The sequence below is a fragment of the Schistosoma mansoni genome, assembly GCF_000237925.1.
Source record: "Schistosoma mansoni, WGS project CABG00000000 data, chromosome 4 unplaced supercontig 0032, strain Puerto Rico, whole genome shotgun sequence".
NCBI lineage: Eukaryota > Metazoa > Platyhelminthes > Trematoda > Strigeidida > Schistosomatidae > Schistosoma > Schistosoma mansoni.
In genome coordinates this window covers 556425-577504 of record NW_017386017.1, presented here as the reverse complement: position 1 = coordinate 577504, position 21080 = coordinate 556425, and the positions used below count along the sequence as shown (strand labels likewise).

At 36.6% G+C, this 21080-nt stretch overlaps 1 protein-coding gene across 2 annotated transcripts in view; it reads right to left on the bottom strand.

Annotated features, from left to right (window-relative positions):
- Smp_149050.1 (xtp3-transactivated protein B, putative) overlaps positions 1-20384 on the bottom strand; it is a gene marked incomplete at both ends in the record, with an annotated part of 21730 nt that extends 1346 nt beyond the window's left edge. The window contains 10 exons of one of the 2 annotated variants that reach the window (XM_018791121.1): positions 4116-4182; positions 8702-8820; positions 11218-11472; positions 12615-12716; positions 16952-17116; positions 19552-19779; positions 19812-19846; positions 19882-19924; positions 19959-20198; positions 20237-20384. In XM_018791121.1, coding sequence (XP_018645638.1) covers positions 4116-4182; positions 8702-8820; positions 11218-11472; positions 12615-12716; positions 16952-17116; positions 19552-19779; positions 19812-19846; positions 19882-19924; positions 19959-20198; positions 20237-20380 — 1398 coding nt within the window. Of the gene's footprint in view, positions 1-4115; positions 4183-8701; positions 8821-11217; positions 11473-12614; positions 12717-16951; positions 17117-19551; positions 19780-19811; positions 19847-19881; positions 19925-19958; positions 20202-20236 lie in introns of both variants that reach the window. The other variant, XM_018791119.1, reaches the window with a different exon arrangement.
- Positions 20385-21080: the final 696 nt, after the last annotated feature.

Genomic DNA, 21080 nt, shown 5'->3' with positions numbered 1-21080 from the left:
GGTCTAGCTTCAATTGACTCATGATTTCAACTATGAAAAACTAATTTTGTAATACAACGCCTAGTTTGTACATTTAAAACAAATAACTAATTGATTAGTTCATTCAAAGAATAAATAAAAATTTAAAACGTACCGACATTGAATATACACACTTTGTAGGCTCAGAGAATGACAAGAAAATATCTTTACTTGTTGAATGTAAACATCTAGAAATTATTCCGAAACAAGAAAATTGAGATGTACATCATACACAAACATAGAAACAAAGAATATTTTACTTTCAAAGTTATGATATTAATATGCGAATACTGTATTTTTGTTTCCACTAGATAACAAACAAAAGGTTATAGGATGTATCTAGGGTTTGGTACTATGTCAAGCCCACATAGGTTATTCTAGCTTCTGGACAGTTCAATTTATTCATTCTATTCAAGCTACATTTTGACCTTGTGACTTATTCGTTTATAAGCCGTGACTGTTTTTATATGATCGTGTTAATTACTTAATCTCTTCATTACGTGTCTGTGACTTATTTTTTGCCTGAATATTAATATTGAATCAAGCTTGGTCAAAACGAGTTGGCTCACATGCCTTTTTCAATCCGTTCCGCTACGTTTCTATGGTCATCTGTTTGGATCAACGATTGAATGAAATATACGAATTCAAAATCCATTCATGTATTTGACTTATTTATCTCTGTTATTCTCTGACGCGATTTAAGTCGATAATTATAGACGAGGGTAACTGGGATGAATATTTCGATAACAATCATCATAATTATTTATTTGAACACATAAACACATTAACATTGAGAATGGGGAGAGAAAAAGAATGTAACGTGCGTATAAGAAGAAAAAAACAATAACGACCACAGATTAGTGTATGGAAGTGTAATATTAATAAACATAATAATAATAATAAAGGGAGAAACGGAAAGGTACAACGAGAAGAGGTCTTTCAGCTAGGAAAGTTGCAACCACTTTTTATGAAGAAAGTAAAAGAAGGTTGCAGCAGGATCGCCACTGGCTTCTATTCTGAGCTATATCTGATAACGTCTCTAACCACTGTACTGCACCATCTCTCGGACCCCAACCAGGGAGTCGTGAAGGACCAACAGAAGCTAGCCCTTTGCAGCTTTCTTTCATGCCACGACACCATGTCATACACTGACCTCCTCTCCGCTTTTTCCAACCAGTCCCAGAGTCGACAAATAATGCACGACGTGGAAGTCTCTGGGACGACATTCGCAAAACATGTCCAAGCCACCGAAGTCGGTGTTTCAAGATGGTGACACCAATTGAATTATCGTCTCTGCGCCCGGACACACGATGCCGAGCCTGAGCATTACTAACATGGTGTTGCCACTGGGTGTCAGCAATCCTTCGGAGACAACGTAAAACCTCGATCTACTCAACCTTCTTCATGTTAATAATCTATTTTCACCATGATCATTATTCCTTGTCCATGGATGATGTGTGCTTCCTATTTCCTCTTTCACTTATATAAACCTACAAACCAAATGGTCAATCTTTTGAAGTGATCAGTCATTCTAAAAGTACGTAATTTTACATTTGATTTTAATGTTGAATAATTGCAAAAACGAAACTTGAATATTCTTGAACAAAATAACTGTTAAGTCTATCGAAGCGTCCAAATCACCTAACTGAGATACGGGCAAAATCGAAGTTCACAAAGCAGCGATTTGTCTAAAATAGCGATTCTTTATTAAATAATACACAAAAATCAGTTACGAACCTCAACTTGTGAGGTTTCTTTGGCGTTTATCGCGTTTTTTGTCCGCAATAAAAAAGGCTCCAATAGTGTAAAATGACAGCCCTTGGTTGTGTCTAAACTTGATAACGGTTTATCAACCAGTAAAAATTGAACTAAGAGCAGGCAATATGGAGACTGTCGCGTTTAAACAAGGGTTAAACGATTGCACAGAATTGCGAACAACTGATACAATGATTGAGACGAAGTAATTATAATGACAAATACAATAAATGTTATAAGTATATGTAAATATTTCAGAATATCACACGACAAGCTTGTGTTACAGTATGAGCGTAGAAATTTCTAGGAATAAACTCTTTACTGAATATTATTAAGTAGTATAAAACAATACATAAAAGAGTCGAGGGGAAGTTATTAGGGACAGAGAATGTAAAGCAGACTTGAGAATTACAAATGATAAATAATAACAATAATACAATTCGGAAGCACTATACAAGTTGACATACTAGTCAGTATGGACCGTACTTATTCTCTTGAGGTTAAAATGTCGTAGTTCGACATTTTCAGTGTTATAGCCGAAACACTCCTAGTGAACTGTTTTATATGATAAGTTAAATAAATAAGTACCATAGATAAATTTTCCACTTATGGCTCGTTAAACGAAGTATAGATCCATGCACTGAAATGTGAGTCAAATTTCTATTGTGTGGGCTAATGGTGTGAAATGAAGTATGATAATTGGGTCAATGGAAATTTATGTCAGATCATACATTGTGTACGACTGATCATAACTCATACATTTTTTATACAGCATAGATGTTAAAGAAAGCCAAATTTAAGCTACGGAGTAGGTTTCGCACTATTGATCATGATTATTTTTACCAGTTGCCGCTTCAATCATTCTACATCCGAAAAAAGCAAGGCTAATAAGTTAGTTAATTAATCCTGAGAAACTAAATTGGAAAGCCGATTGGCGTTTCAGGAAAAAAGAGCTTTAATAAAAATTTGCGAGACCGGAGCACTGGAGAAAGTAAAGCAAACGGACACGTTAACAATTCATGTTATAGTTAGAGACTTCGATGCAACTATACTTTTGTAAAGCGAATGGACACGTTACTAGTCTGCGTTTTTGTGCAGCTGCGTTAGACTTTCCTATCAGGAAAATTTGCAACAAAAAAGCGCAGAGAGCAATAATGTTTATACCAGTACAGGATGCGGGTAAAAATCATTGCAGTTATGTGTTATATGTGCACATAGGATATAAAAGTCAGAGACTGATGCATTCCATGGTACACACACATGGCATATATGTTCGAGGTCGCAAGCATATGTTAAATGAATAAATAGAATGCATAGACGGAGGCCTATACACTCCATAGTTTACACATAGGTATGGATGGGATTTGAATTCTTTGTACCAAGTCGGAGCTCAGTCATAGTAGGAAATGAATGAAGTACTTGCCTTCAAATTATTGGATTAGAAGTTTTCTATTGACGATCAGCTCCTTCACGCTCAATACCACAAACAGATTTAGTGTTCACCTCTGCTTTGCACGAAACTTGATGGACCTTCTTAGAGATAATCCGGCCCGAAACAAAAAGGAATAACCTATTTTTCCAGTTCTGCGCATTCAATAAGTCTAATTTACGACAGAGTTGGTTTGAGCCCGATCTCCACCTAGCCGCTCACATTAGTTCATGGAATCAGGTCCCACTGTCCCCGGGGTACCTTGAGAAGGTGTGAGTCAGGCCATGTAATTTAATGGTGATCAGGTTTTAAATCTTATTAAACAGAACTTATCCGACATTCAAAAAAGTCGATAAATCATTCCATGCTCTCGAAAAAAGGAATTAAAACGAACTGACTATCAATAGATCTTATAGCACTTAACCGTATCAAGGACAAAATTTACAAGTATTTGCTGTAACCGTGAGAATTGGATTTGGTAATAGCAATTTATGCTAGAAAATTGATAGTTTAGTAGGACTAAGAAAATAAACTAACCATTAGATTAATAGAGTTCATGACACACTTGAATTAATTATGCAACTAACGATCAAAAACCAGATATGGGTCACAATAACAGCTTATTAATACACAATACAAAACAGTCAACAGATGCAGAAGTCAAAGTGGAACATAACTGAAACCAATTTTAGACGTCAGATAGTTTCTTTCATTCAATGTAACCACATGTGTCTGTCTTCTCATATTGGACAATCACGAGTTACCTTGACCAACGTTTCAGAATTCAAAGTTAGCACTTACTGAGAATTTGTGTATTGTATGTATGTGTCTGAGTGTATATACAAGTTAAAAAAATACTAGAACACAATAAGGATAAACAGTAGTCTTACGAAAAGACTTACTTTATCTTTACCACAACTTCTCGAAGTTTGTTAGTTTCTGTACACAAATCACCTCGACCATAGTACAATGAAATTTGTCTGTAGAATAAACAGCATAAAAATGACAAAATGAAAGTATAATCAATTAAATACGCAAAAGGTTAAATGCTTGGCATAAGTCACGAGTAGGAGTTCCTGAAGAGCTGCATACTAGAACGAAACAAATTTTTAGGGCACGCTATCTATCAATGATTGTCTGATTAGTCATTTCTTGATGCCAACTAAAAAATATAAGAAAGCTTAACTAATAAAATATTATCGAAATCATGAAGCGACCCAAGACAGACAACCGTTCAAAACTATAGGGACATTGAACAGTTATTTCGTCCTAATATCGGACACCTCAACGAAGCCCCCAAATGCCCTGGTACGGCCGAGAGTGGGGAGAGCCCACTCTCCCTCTCGAAATGCTCTCACATGGCCAGCGAATATATAGCCTCTGACAGGGAAGTCCTACTCACTGCCTTCTCGCACCACGGGTGTTGTTTACGAAAGTGAGAGGACGAAAAGCGAATGTCCGGTGCTTTAACCGGGTTGGTGAACACGGAGGGTCCACCTAGGGGAGTTGGAAAACCCTCATTCCAAACCAATCGTGCACATGGGCTCCAGTATCCTGATGGAACGAATGGCGAATGAACCTGTTGTTGGTCACCGGCTACCATGGGACTGCATCTCCTCACGATGCTCCACTGCCTTGTGGATCAGACCTTTAGGTCAAAGGCTCGGGGTGTGGCCCCCTAAGAAAACCACCAGCTTCGGTTTGGGCACCCGGGCAGTATCACAGCCCACACACAAATGACATGAAATGACGCACTACATTAACTATACTGCCCTCGTTCCTAATAGAAGAAAGACAATTTACATCATTATTATTACCATTATTATTATTATTACTATTATTATTATTACTATTATTTACTACGTCGCTTTTTCACTCCCTTTATTCCCAAATTGTGTATCCTTCCTTTCCAACTTATGCAGTAGCTCGCCCATGGTGGAAACTCTGTCCTATCTAAACGATCTCCAGTCACTGTCTGGTTGAAAGTGAATGCTTCCACCGATTACGAATACTGAAGCAGTCTTCCTGAAACCACGTACGCCGTTCAAGCTGGCTTCCTTCAACGTTCGCACACTAATGCAGATCGGACAACAGATGGGGCTGGCTATGTCTTTAGAAAGTCTTAATGTTGATGTTTGCTGTCTATCCGAGACCCGTATTCAAGACTCTAGTGAAGTACTACAAATTCGCTCTCCATCTGTCGCTTCGAAAAGCTTGTTTCACGTGCGCTTATCCGGGGACCCTGTGGCATCTTCGTCTGGTCTTGTTAGCGTTGGTGTCGCACTAAGCACTAGAGCTGAGGCAGCACTAATCGATTGGATCCCATTATTAATAGGTTAGGTGCTGTTAGATTAGAAAGTTCCATCAAAGTGAGAAGAAATCGGCGTGAGAAACGGTGTCTTTTCGTCATCTCCGCCTATGCCCCGACAGATTGCAGCCCGGATGCAATCAAGGATGAGTTTTACCACCAGTTAACAGTTCTTCTCCAGAAAGCGCGTTCGACAGATATTGTAGTATCAGCCGGAGACTTGAATGCTCAGGTCGGGCGTCTAGGCACAGAAGAGAGTCGTTTAGGTGGCCGATGGGGACTTGTTGGTCGCAGGACAGATAACGGGGACCGTTTGCTGCAACTGTGCACAGACCACAACCTGTTTCTGGCTAGCACTAACTTCCGGCACAGTCATCGCCGGTGTGCCACCTGGCGTCCTCCCTCTGCATCTCAAGCCTGGACTCAGATTGATCACATCGCGATCAGCTACCGCTGGCGTGGTTGTGTACAAGACTGCCGCTCCTTTTGGAGTACCTATCTGGAGTCTGATCATGCCCTGGTCTGCGCCAATCTCACCTTACTTTTCAGTGGCCGAAGGATTGACCACCACCAACGGATCGATGTTAGTAAACTGGCTGCAACATCTGTTGCAAGTAAGTATCGAGCGGAGCTAGCCTCTAGGCTAGCTACCATCCCACCGAAAAGTATAGATGAGCATTGGTTGCATCTTCACGACGCCATGAAAATGGCGAGTAAAGCCGCTTGCCGCTTCGCGAAACGTCCCGCTTACAAGCACTGGGTTTCTTCTGGCTCCTTACAACTGATCGAAGCCCGTCGGTCTACTCCGGGTGACCGTGAGTTTGACCACAAACGAAGGCTGTTACGTAATGAAATCGGGCAAAGCTTGCGTAAGGACCGAAAAGCCTGGTGGTCGGAGCGTGCTAATGAGATGGAAGCAGCAGCTGCATCTGGTAACTGCCGGAAGCTCTTCCAACTCATCCGAGCCACTGGTAGCAAGAAGTCTGGTGTGAGTGAAACAATCTACGAGGATGATGGGATGCCAACCACTAACATCTCTCGACGTCTTGGACGATGGGCGAAATTTTTCGAAGGGCAGTTCAACTGGCCTGCTGCTCCGGAAACATCAACCAGTTTGTCCTGCCCCCCATGGCCGGTGACGACCGATCCATCAAACGAGGCGGAAGTCCGCAAGGAACTCCAACTCTTGAAACGTTACAAATCACCGGGCCCAGATGACTTACCTCCGGCTCTTTTTAAAGATGGTGGTGACTTTCTGGCTAAGGAACTGACGGTGTTGTTTGCAAAGGTTTGGGAGCAACAAAGTGTTCCAACATCATGGAATGAGTCAATAGTCGTCCCTATCTTTAAAAAGGGTTCATGTTGTTCCTGTAACAACTATCGGGGGATAAGTCTACTTCCGATTGCGTCCAAACTATTGGCTTCTGTCATTCTTCGTAGGTTGTTTAAAACCCGAGAACGATTGACTCGCGAGGAGCAGGCTGGTTTTCGTTCTGGTCGAGGATGCATTGATCATATCTTCACCCTCCGCCAAATGTTAGAACACCATCATACTTATCGCAGGCCAACAATCGTAGTGTTTCTTGATATCAGGGCGGCCTTCGATTCGTTGGACAGGACTGTTCTCTGGGATTGTCTATTGAAGAAGGGTGTGCCTGAGAAGTTCATTAACATCTTAAAGGCCCTGTATATGAACACCTCAGGCAGAGTGAGGGCATACAACCACCTTTCTCCCTTGTTCCATTCGAGCAGTGGGGTTAGACAGGGTTGCCCAATCTCACCATTCCTCTTCAACTTTACCATCGACGACATCCTGGAAACAGCTCTGATGGATGTAAGTAATGGCGGTGTGGATATGTTGCCTGGAGAACGACTTCTCGACCTCGAGTATGCGGATGATATTGTCATACTGTGCGATAATGCCCAAGACATGCAATCCGCACTTAATCAGTTGGCAATCAGTGTCCGCAGGTACGGCATGTGCTTTGCACCCTCGAAGTGTGAAGTACTCCTACAAGACTGGCAGGATTCTAATCCTGTACTCACCCTGGATGATGAGCAGATTGAAGTAATTGAGAAGTTCGTGTATCTAGGTAGCTATATAAGTGCTGGTGGTGGCGTGAGTTATGAGATTGATGCATGTATAATGAAAGCCAGAGCGGCTTATGCCAATCTGGGCCATCTTTGGCGACTTCGTGATGTTAGTCTGGCTGTGAAAGGTCGGATCTACAACGCGTTGGTGAGAGCAGTTTTGCTCTATGCTTGTGAAACCTGGACTCTCCGAGTTGAGGATGTTAGACGTCTCTCTGTGTTCGATCATCGTTGTCTCCGAAGGATTGCTGACACCCAGTGGCAACACCATGTTAGTAATGCTCAGGCTCGGCATCGTGTGTCCGGGCGCAGAGACGATAATTCAATTGGTGTCACCATCTTGAAACACCGACTTCGGTGGCTTGGACATGTTTTACGAATGCCGTCCCAGAGACTTCCACGTCGTGCATTATTTGTCGACTCTGGGACTGGTTGGAAAAAGCGGAGAGGAGGTCAGTGTATGACATGGTGTCGTGGCATGAAAGAAAGCTGCAAAGGGCTAGCTTCTGTTGGTCCTTCACGACTCCCTGGCTGGGGTCCGAGAGATGGTGCAACACAGTGGCTAGAGACGTTATCAGATATGGCTCAGAATAGAAGCCAGTGGCGATCCTGCTGCAACCTTCTTTTACTTTCTACATAAAGAGTGGTTCTAACTTTCTTAACTGAAAGAGTCTTCTGGTTGTACATTTCAGTCCGCCTTATCTTTTCATCCCCTCTCTTCCTACTTTCATTATTTTATGTGGCGCATATGTATCTGGTGCCCTTTTGTACCAATACATATATGTTTAAATAAATAAATAAATAACCTTTAGGCCACTGAATCACAATCTCGGAGTTAGTAACTAGTGAGTACATGACAGTCATTATTAAGAGTTTTTGGAGATTGTTGAATGTTAATAAGATCACGAACTGACCTCAGATAAACAACGATTGAAAACAAGGACCAAAACAACTGTCCAAAACCCCAAAGTTCTCAACAATTTTCTAACTTGGGTCAGTATGTGATCGTAATAACACTCAATAATCCCTACAAAACCCTGAATAATGATAATAAAAGTTTGATGATAACAAGTGAAATCAGAAGTACAGCTATCTATTACCTATTAGAACTACTGGAAGGTTTTTGTTTTTTTAAATTATTCTCTCCAAACCATTTTACATGCGTGTCTAAATCCCAATTGCCAAGACGAATTTCTTGAAGTTGTTTTGTATTTGCATCCTTTAACAGTGAATTGAAAATAAAAGAATATTTAGTCAGTATATATTAGTGACATAGAAAACAAACAAAAACGTAGTAAAGTGAAAATTCCCATTTTGACATTTGTTAATTAAAAAGGAACGAGTGAAAATTCCCATTTTGACATTTGTTAATTAAAAAGGAACGAATCGAGCGAAGAAATTTCTTTTCAATTAGTTTTTCATCATGGTTCTACACTAATATATATATATATATATATGATTTACAATAATTAAATAACACTCATGGAGTAGATACGTTACGTAATAATTATATAATGACATCGATTATAAATTAACATTAATTGGAAGAGAAGGCATAATACTAATCAAAGTTATTATTAGAAAATCAAGCTGTTGCTACGTTGCATAATATATAAAAAAAGAGAGAAGAAAGAACTAACAAAATATTTTGATGAATGGTCAGTAATATAGTAGTTATGTAAGAATCAAGAGACGAATGAAGAGAATAAGTAAAATACAAAAATACAAAAAAAATATTGAAGGAATGATATAATTGTTTACCGAAATTATGCTACAAACTCCGCTATACCGATGGCCAAGGTAGCGAGAGTGGTTGTACAAACTTCTTTTGGATACAAAGGTTCGGTTTGTGAATATGAATTGCGATGGCTTCAGCTATGTGCAATAGACGAGCTCGTAAACCATGTGGCAAATTTGATGGAATATGGTAGATAACCTTAAAAGCTTTATTCAGTTCAACCTGATGACCTGTGTCCACCAAGTGAGCGAGAATAGAACTCTTAATCCCCTTTACCTGTCCTTTGGTCAACCACGACGGATGGTGTTCTGTTATTCGTTGACGAACTTGCCGAATTGTACGCCCTATATAACTGGCTCCACAGGAGCAGTTGAATTGGTAAATACCAATTCTGTCACGACAGGGATATTATACAGTTAGTGTGTTAATTATCCATATTTTTATAGTCTGCTCTTTGTTAGAGAGGGATCAATTACTTATCGGTACTACACATCCAACATTCTCAACCCAGTTCCTCAACCACCTTTTAGGGAAAAATTAATATTTTATGTACAGATTTTCCTTTTAATGATCAGTGATTATCAGAATACAGTAGAATAACATGCGGAAACAATAAGTAATAACTGAATCCGTCGAAATTTGATCGATTGTTAAGTTGAGTGATTGTCTTATCGATTTAATCAGTAATCTTGATCACTTTATATCACATTATAATCAACTACAATCACTCTTATAATTGGGTTGTAAGTGTTGGCGAAACATGTTTCGCTAGAAGCTGATTAGATGAAATGACTTTCCTTTGTTGTGATTTTGCAGTCATGAGCGAAAACTTTGAAATTAAACATGATCATGTTGTAATCCTGGTAGTAACTGATATACAGAACTACAACATCAAATGGTTTTATAAAGATGCCAAGGAAATTTTACTGCAATCGTCATCATCATCATCATCAATGACAATGGTGAAAAGACTTGTTTAGTAGTCATTTGTCTTGATTAAAAATACAATGTGAATCACATTAGAGTCAAGAATTAAGGGAAGTTAGAGTGAACTGCTGTAATTAAACCACTGTGATCGATTTTCTACCATGTGGCAACTTATGGACAGAATCCAAGCAGGTGGTGGATGAATGTCGAAGTAGGGGGGATGGTTAGACAGTCATACTGTAGTGAACAAGAAGATGAAATGGGACAATCGAATGTATTTACGCACAAAATTACAGAATATCTCGGTAAAATATGAAAACCATATAGTAAATAGTTAATTTGAAAACTACCAATCGTCTCAATTTTGAACGTCCCTTCTGTAAATATCAGTCCATCGCCTCCAATTATTATTGTTCATGCATTTTCATAACGATTGCATTTCGTTCCCATTCTTTCGTTATCGATCTTCTACTGAAATACATTCAATGCCCGACCACCATTACATAATACTTATGAGGATATAAGTAACCCACACCATAATACAACATGTCCCAATCATCGAAGTCGATGAATGTTTATGACTTTCATAAACTGACTTATTATTTTTATCTATTACTCTTAATTGACTACAGTGATTAAGTATTATATGTTTCAATAAATAAAGAATAGATCAGAGGGTGTTTTGTGGAGAATTTAGTATTTTCATAGTTGAAATCATGGGTCAATTGAAGCCAGACCTCGCGGGTGCGGGATCGTGGATGCGCACTGCTGAGGAGTCCCATAATAGAACGAAACGGCCATCCAGTGCTTCCAGGTTTTTTGGATGGTGGTCTAGCTTCAATTGACTCATGATTTCAACTATGAAAATAAAGAATAACTTTTTTAACGGTCATTTTTAAGTAAAACGAAAGTTAAAAAAGAATTATAAAATGAAGATAATTTCAAATTTACCAAGTGATATTGTCTTACAAACTTGTTAAAGCATATTTCATATGTCCACCATCCTAAATTACCAGTTAAACAAAGTTTTCCTTGAAGAAATTCCATAACTTGATTATCATCAACAGATTTCATTATAGATGGGTTAATTGTGGATGATGTTGATGATGATGATGATGGTGTTTTCAAGCTGGACGCCACTTGATTTACGAAATTTAAATCAGAAAAACTTGAACTATCGTGACTATTTTTAGTATCATCATTGACCTAAGTAAAGAAAAAAAGATAAGATGATGGACGTAAAATAGAGTGCAGGTTAACCTATAGCTTACAAAATCATTATATGATAATAGAAGCTAGTTACAAATGATTAAATTGGACAGTCAAAGTTATGGATATTTAAAACTTCTCAGGATTTGCATCAGAAACACTTTGGTCTAATGATAATGAACATTAAATCGTATAATATTCAGTACTAGCAATAATTAGTTAGTCAACTGGGTGAAATACAATATGGTTATTAGAGTCAAGAAATTTAGCATTATTGTGTATAGGTAAATTTAACGTAAATGGTTAGGGATAGATGTAGTCGGTAGGAAATCATGAACCGATATTTCACACTCTTTGAGACTCTTCAGCACAGCTTACCTAGAATCCTGAAGAAACTGATACTCACTGTGAAATTCGAACTCGCCTCACCCAGTTTTATAGTCTCAGACATTATTACTGAGCTATTCTGGTAACAACTTATTTCGAGGACTGAAGTATTTAAAATTGACTGATTATTGAGTAGTGACTAGAGCCGTGTTTGTCTAGTCCTTCAGAGCTGGTTGAATTTCATCATACAAGTTGTGATTTTGTCCAGGGTTTTCTGCCGACCATATTCGACCACTCAAGATCATAACACAATACATGCGACGTCACGTCAGTCGCACTAATGGACAGATTTAAGCGTGGTCGATAAAAATTGATCGGCATTAAACAAGGACGATATTAGTCACTACTCCGTGATCGATCAATTGTAATTTACGTCAAAATCTGAGATAATCTGTAGAACTATTATAAATCAAAGGGCACCAAACAGTTTTTCCAAATCTTTAACAACAATGCATACTCATAACCTTTCACACAGTATCGAACCCGAACTCTTTGGGTTTCACAACTAGCATGATACCATTGAACAGGTAAGTTGAAATTACAACAATTCTCAAGCTTATGTTAGTTCATAATGAAAGTCACATTCAAAATATCTGTGATAAACTATCTGTAATATAAATCAACAATAGTCTGCCTTTTAGATAATCTCAACTAATCATACCATCTTAACCATGGAAAATTAATGAAAAGTTTTTTTTTAAAAAGAAAGCAGTATTCATGTAGAAAAGATACTGAATTCACAAGTCACTTACATTAATTTGTGTATTATCGATTGTAGAGGTGCTTTCATCATTAGGATCTTCAGCCGGATTGACTTGATAAAAAACCACATCTTTACCATGTTTTGCACTAATCTAGAAAGATTTTTTTCAAATAAACATATGTATCTATGTCAGACAGTTTTGTGGAAAAATGAGTACATAATTGGTAAAAATATACATATATATATCTATTAGGAAAAGAGTGAAGCTAAAGAAAAACTACTGAAATTAGTTGTTTCAGGTCTACAGTCCGGTCGTTTCAAAATCGTAAGCCTAAATAGTCGTACATGGAAGTGGATCGATGATCGTTAAGCTGTGCAGCACACGAAAACTATATGATTAGATCAAATGGGGTTTGAATTTAATATTTTAAAGTCATAATTAGAATTAATTTTATGGTGTAGCACACTTATGTATGTATATTGCCATCTGAACGAGAACAAAAATTCATTGGCCAAGTGATCAATTGGAATATGAATTCAAAATATAAACTAGTATTTAAACGGATAGTGTTGTGTTGGTGCAATGAGTTATAATTCTGATATGTAAATTAAAAAGAGCACCCGATTTCTCAAACTGAAGTAAACTCAGAGTAATGCAAAGTTACGACACAGCAGTTAAAAGCTAAGATCTTAAAATTATTGAGTCATACAATGAACAGCCTACATATGAATGTATTTTGGTTTAAGTTACACTATACCACTCAGTGATAAAATAAGAGGAAGTCAAGACGGAAAGTAGTAAAAAATTAGTTAAATTCGAGTTAGAAGATATTGTAAAAGTGTTGATTAGATAGTAAATTGTTCTCTTAAGCAATGCTAACGGGTGATGGAACCGTTTGAGCAACGTTGAGGTTAGACATCAAGTTCTATATGATGCAAAGTAAACTATTAAACCAGTAAATTTACAAAGGGCGTAGTGCCTACGTCATGTATTAACATGTCGATAAAAATATAAGATGCTGTTAAAAATAGGATTGATATATTTGTGAGCTAATCTGTTTGCAACTCCGAATTCAATACAATAAACGAGACTGCTCCTATCCTCTTCTTCTTTGAACGTTAACTGGAGCAAGAAGTTCCAGCTTGTATAGAAGTTTCCTGATGACACCCCATAAGAATTAAATTATACTCAGGTTTATTCAAATTATATATCAACCATTAAATGATCATTAATTACTGGGTGCGAAATCACAGTGAATTAGGAAATACAATGAAAATGTATTAAACGTTAATAAAGTGAAAGTCATTTTAATCGATACGCGAATTTTGAGATTGATTTAAACATATGGGACCCCAACAGAACTGGGAAAGGAATTAAAAGCAACTACATTAATAAACGATACCAGTATACAAAGTCAATAACCCATAGTTCATGTAAGAGAGAAGTGGCAGATTAATTAAATAGAGTCCATATGATAATATAAATTATTAAGGCACATAAGTGACCACGTCTAAAATATATTAGAATGGTTTAGATTTATCCAATATTTAACTTCTTTGAAACCCTAAACACTTCACTGTGTATCATTCATTATTCCTTGCTCGACTAACATCCTTTTAATTCAATTCGTTAAAATTCCAATTTTATGGATGCTATTTTATTGTATTGCCAGGAAATGTGCCAACTCGAAACTGAGGTTTCATGAAACGTTTCAAGTTATATCTGTCTTTATATCTATCTATTTATCTATAAGAATTTCAAAGACATTAAATAAAGAGTTAACGTTGTGATCCAAAACTTCACTATTTATATTCGATGGTTTGAATCAGTGTGAAATGTTGCTTATCCTATGACTCGTCATTGAATCACTGAGAAAACCCTACGTTTTATAAAATTCAAACTCAGTTCATTCAACATAACATTCCGATAAGCTCATTTGAATGATTGAAACAAATGGTTCAGTGAACACAAACCAATATTTTTTTTTGTTTCCTTTAAAGTTAACAGAATTCCAAAGTAAATATAACTCAAATTATTTATTGAGCAATAAGAAAATATCACAATCTCCATTAAAATATGGAGTAAAGTTAGTAGCAAGAATTATGTCATACAATTGGTAACTATCTGGATAGAGTAATAATGAAATCATAATACAACTCAGCAAAAATATGCAAACTAGTGGATTAAAATATGAATTATATCTACTATTTAAAGGTTACCAATGTCCGACCCCCACACCGCTGTGAATAGATTAAGATTTTATCATATCATAAAAAGGATAGAAGTTAAGTGCATAAAACATAAAGCTGTGGCTTTTGTTCTCAGAAGAATAATCGTGCAATCCAAAGCTGAAAACGCTAGGAAATCGAATCACACTAGTAATACTAGTATGATTTTAAACAAACACTAAGTGATGAACACTTGACCATATAAACACACAAGTTCATATTGTGTAAAGCACATGCAATAAATACTTACTTCAATTAACTGTAAATGAATAATTTTAAATAAACATTTAACCAGAGATAATTAAGATAAAGCATTTTTTTCATATTCAGATCTTTTTCGAGTCTTAGAATATGTATAATGACTAGCTAGTTAAAACTGTTCGGAGAAACATCTCTTAAGGAATTTCATACATATTGTCACGATTGCTAACTTGACAAAAGCAAGAATATTGTATTTGAAGTCAAATGATCATTTACCTTTAACGACGACAGAAAATAAATCGTTCATAGATAATGTTTCGGTCTATCATTAAAAGCTACTTAAATGATTATTTTACCATGCTAACATAGAGCTTATTGAGATAAATTCTTGGAATTCTCATGATAGATTTTTAATGACCTCTATTACCAATACGTATTAAGAAATTAATTAGCTTTATCATACTAAATTATATTGTATCTCACCGGTTTTAAAACATTTCACCACAGAATTGCTATATATTTATGTTAACTAGTCTTTCATAGTAAGCATTGATAAAAGATCTTGAAATCAATGATGTAACATAAATATCTACCTGTCACTTTTTATAAAGTTTATCACGTTATGTGTAGAGCTAAAGCAAGAAAACATCCATAAGGCTGTTACATTTATTCTTCTGTCCCGACAAACTTTAAAGTTTGGCAAATAAGCCAAGTGACTCATAATCACACCACACCGAAACACAAAGGTTGAAGGACGAGTGGTTAAATCATTGAAATACAGCTTCACGCCCAAACGTTTTAGTTAAACTGAGATTACCTAGCATACAAAATGTTTTCAGACAATATAGCCTATGAAACAAGTTTTACAAACAATAAGGGAAAGAATTTGAGTAAAATTCAAGAAACATTAAACGTTTAACGACGCTTAAACTTTTCGTTCAGCATCCATCTAGCTCAGACTACCGAGAGAAAGGCTATAATCAAAACTTCAAGATATATTTAAACGTTGAAGATTCACTCATTAGTACGCTAGCATCATAACTATTCATAAGATAAGAATATCAAAAAAGTCATAAAGCAAGCACTATCCGCCGAATCTCAAACACGTGTAGCTTTACACCTATGCATAAATGTTCAGTACAAGAGGGTGTGATTATATCAAATACTTGATCTTGACTCCAACGTGACATCTGTAAACTAAAGACACAGGAAAAACCAAAAGCTAAGCTGAACTGAGGTGTAGGATATTTCACTGTATGAACTAACTGCAGCAGCTAGTTAACCGAATAACTAATGAAAGTTACCAAGTTCTGTACAAACATTTACTTTGGAAAGCAAATAACCGCTTCATCAAAGTGATGCTAGGAAGCTAATTTACGCTTAACCATTACAATAAAGCAACTTAAAGATAAAAATACCAAATCCTTTGACAGTTGAATAATCAAATTTAGAGACAACCAATTGAAATTAAATCTATGACATGAAAAGCAAATACAATCATATTATAATTTAGTTTTCGTTAGGCGTTTGTGCGAAAATCCCCTCCATGAACCAGAACGAGATTGTATCTCCCATCCTAATGGCAAAATATAACTATTACCGACACGACACTAATTTTTACTTCCGTAATCTCGAGAAATCCTATCTCAAAGAACAGATAATTCCTGTAGATGACCATCGGCAAATGGATGGACCAACTACTCAATTATTCTCACTAAATATAATTCATGGAAATCCATTACTCAGTATAATGACCGAATCTCGATTTTGAGCTTACCTACTCTAAACAGTGTTACTATAGTTACTACATAACAATCAGTCAATTTACGTCTATGCTTTCTTCAATGACTAACTAATAGGATACTTCCACAGAGCTTAATAAAAGTCATGAATCAGGTACACTAGGGTTAGTTAAGTTTCTTTACTATTGAAAATAATGAGAAATTGTTAAATTACCTTAACCTTTGATTTAAAAGCATTGCTAAGAATAGCAGCTAGGTCAGTAAAGCTACGAGATTGAAACTTTTTCCGTTCTGCTTCCATAGCAACTAATGCCGACGGTTTACTTGGTGAACTGTTTTTTGAGTGACATGAAATTGGATTGGTATGGACGCGCTTTTGCTAAAAATAACATTCCAAAATACGATTAGTGCACAAAGAGATAAGGATATTGAAAGTTATCGAAATAATTAAAAATCACTTTGCAACTAAAATTTCGAAGCACCAAGTGTACATAGAACAGAATACATTATTACACGACAATAACAACAGGTATGTATATTATGAGTTGCCAAACTCTTTCCTAACTTTATTGTTATAATAACTCTAACTGTATCAAAGTCAAGTAAATGTTAGTTACACAGCCTTACCAAGATATTAAATAAGTAATTCTACCTAAAATTAACATCATACTTTCTTCTTCTCTAAGCTGTTTGCACCACTATCTTTTCAAAGAGTACGCGCACGCCAATTTACTGCAACATACTCAGCTCTAAAAACCTACGTCAATACTAACGTCCTATTTGGACTATTACAACTGAAAGTAATAAGTACATTGATGGTGCAGTGGTTTACACAATCAGTTATACGCAACGTATAACCTGGTACATGCATAGTGTTGACGCACTCAACTTTTAATCACTAACTTTCAGGTTTGAACTCATCCTCACCTACTTCAGTTTAGACAGCTGTATGGTACTGAGTCCAAACAGAAATCGTACCTAGAGCCAAGTACATGAATACGTACCACACTGAGCGAACTCGAGGTAAGACGCCACGAACTTGTTACAGTGTGAACAGCAAACGTCGTATCAGCTGTAGTAAAATCAGAATTCTAAATATTTATTGTCAAAGTTATTATTAGGCATGAATAATACAGCAGGACATATAGAACCTTAAGACTGATTCCTAAAATAAGTTATATTCAGTTTCAAAGAAATAAACGTAAGCCAAACAGTAAAATCGAGAAGCACGTTGCGCTACATAGTCACACACTAATCTGATGTATATTGATCAGAATCAAATCACAGACGAAGATTATTGAATTCAACACTAAGCTATTGAGCAAAGTTCCACAAAATTAACGACTTTATCTATATCAATATAGCAATTGGAGATCCTTCGCTTGAAATCGACGAGACCAAAAACATATGACTATGGACCTTGTAACATTACTGAAAATTGGGGATTTCGCCTACATGCATCCGCCTTACATTTATTTGAATTCCGAACTACTTACTTTGATTCTACTTAGTTCCTTATGTTTCTTATCAATTATAAGTTTGTTTCTCCGACCAGTATGTTTGGTGTTAGTTACGAAATTGAGAGAACGAAAAGCGAATGTCCGGCGATTTAACCGGGTTGGTGGACACGGATAGTCCACCTAGGGGAATCGGAAAACCCTGATTCCAAACCAATCGTGCACATGAGATCCAGTATCCTGAGGGAAAAAATGGCGTATGAACCAATCGCTGGTCACCGAATACCATGGGACTGCATCTCCTCACGATGCTCCACTGCCCTGTGGATCAGACCTTTAGGTCAAAGGCTCCGGGTGTGGCCCCCTAAGAAAACCACCTGCTTCAGTTTGCGCTTCTGGACAGTATCACAGCCCTCACACAAATCAAATGAGATTTGTGAGGCGCATATATATCTGGTGCCCCATTGTATCAATATTGATGTGTTTAAATAAGTTTAAAACGTCCGGAGGAATACCTAAACAAAACTATTTCACATCTTTCTTTGTCCGAAACAAACTCTATATAAGTACCTTTAGGACCGATAGTAAAGACGGTTTTAGTGTCCGTTTTCGTTGACTTAATAATGATCAAACAATATTGATGCTAATGAAATGTACATCGTATGTACTTCGTATGCAATGCCGACAAATTAGTTTGATATAACGTCGATAACAAAGGTCGAATACGAACTTTGTCTAAGATACATGTATTCATTAGTGCATACAGATGATAAGCGAAGGGAGCAGAACAAAAGAAGGAAAATAGGCCTGCTTAGTGTAACTAAACGTAACTTAACATTTATAACAATGAAAGGGATGTAGACAAGTATTTCGACACAAGTACTATGACGCACATGTACAAAACATTTGCAGGGTTACATGTGTGTAATAGACAAATGCAAGTAAATAGGTGATAGGACAGCTGGGAAAATTATAATGGTTTGTTTGACCGATCGTCAGATGGAATCACGTAGGAATGTAATGATGAGCATTACGGAGGTTTACATATAGTTTTGACAACACCCAGACGTCACCAATCACCTGAATTCTCTTAGATAAAAAGACTGCTTAGAAACAATATTGTTTGTTAAAGCCTAAAAGATTACTTAGGTGGAAATTGATACAGTAAGTTACAAAAGAAGTGTCATGTGTTTACCAAATATTGTGATTCTTATGTATAAATTTCATTTATTTAAGAGTTAAAAATGGTCTAACCTAGGTTTTGTTTGAAGAAAGACCTGACTAGAAGATAAACTGAGTCAAAGCAGCAGTTGTACAGGGGTAATTTGTGAATACTCGGTACATTAATAAGACATACCTTATAGAGAGGGTTTGAACATAGAAACTTCGTGGCGAAAACCATCTGATACTGACACGTTCGGATTTCAGATACATCAACGATTTGTCCAGTGACACTTTCATGACATATATACATAACAGTTGCTGTACGATGCTCCTGATTTAGATCACACAAAGTTCCGTCAACATAGTTGATTCCATAGTAAGGATAAGAATGTTCCCCAAGAGTAACTGTTTTTGGCGGATTCTAGTGAGATTAATAATGATTAGCGGACATACGTCTTTGCTTGGTCGTTCTTTTTTCATTTTAGGATCTAAGTAACTAATATCATATAGTGTTATGACATACCAGGATAATAATGTCCCAGATAAAATTCTTGAACGGGAGGATTCTATTTCTTATTATATAAATTTTGAAAAACAAACCTTTTCCAATTTCTTTTCCTCATGAAACTGTTTTATATATCGATTATGACAAAGCTCATAACTCCAATATGCTTCTGATCTGACGTTACACGGTTGCTCCGTAAACAAAGGCTGTAGTAGAGTTTCTTCATCAACTGGATCTGAGTTTTTAGCCTCGTCTTCTTCTATGTTATGGAATAACGTAGGTATGACGCATTCGTAATCCTCTCCAATTATTGTTCTTATTTTCACAACATCGCTCTTCTATCAAGACCATCTATAAAAAACACAAGTAGTACCTCCCCGGGTTGTTTAGAGTTTCCTAGCCATTTGAAGTCAAATATAATATCATCGGTGACATTGTAAGATGCAATAACACATGAGAAACATAAAAATGCCAGAGCGGAGAACAAGCTTTTAATTTGACACATAATACAGGTCATCTGCATTAACTAATATAAACACGGCTACCTGTAGCTAAAGAAAAATGTGATAATATGTTAACAGCACAAGCTGATAGCTAGAACTCAGTATTTTAGATAAGCTAATGCATTAAACTGGTTAGTATTTGTTTTCTTGGTTTGTTTTATGATATATCTTACAAAGCATTCGGTGAAATACAATTCGCTAAACATAACCACTAATCTTGGACCAACAGACAACGATTACCGCTATTAATAATTTCGTTCAATCGATGAAGATATTCCAACCAACCTTTATGCTATCGAATTGCTCCGAATGATTGATTGAATAAAACTTCTTGAACTAAAGATACCTGACTACTAAGCTTCCAAATAGAATCTGCGACTCTCCAAAGGGATATTTGACACTAGTGTCTAGCTTGCGTTGTAACTTTACTAATAAATGGATGTTCGATATAAATAGATGAAACGATAATATAGTTATATCTTCTTTTTGCACCTTTATACTCAGTCACTGCTATATCTTACATGTATTTCTGCTAGTCATCTCTAATGCTCATCTTCACTCTCATGTTTACTTCTATGTATTCGGCCAGTGACTTCGCTTTTCCTGCTCATGTTCGACCATTACTAATTGTTCTCTTCTTGTTTTTTCTTTCTTGATTCTTGTCCACGGTATCAGTAGAGATCCGTTACTTATGATGATTGTTAGTGCCCATCA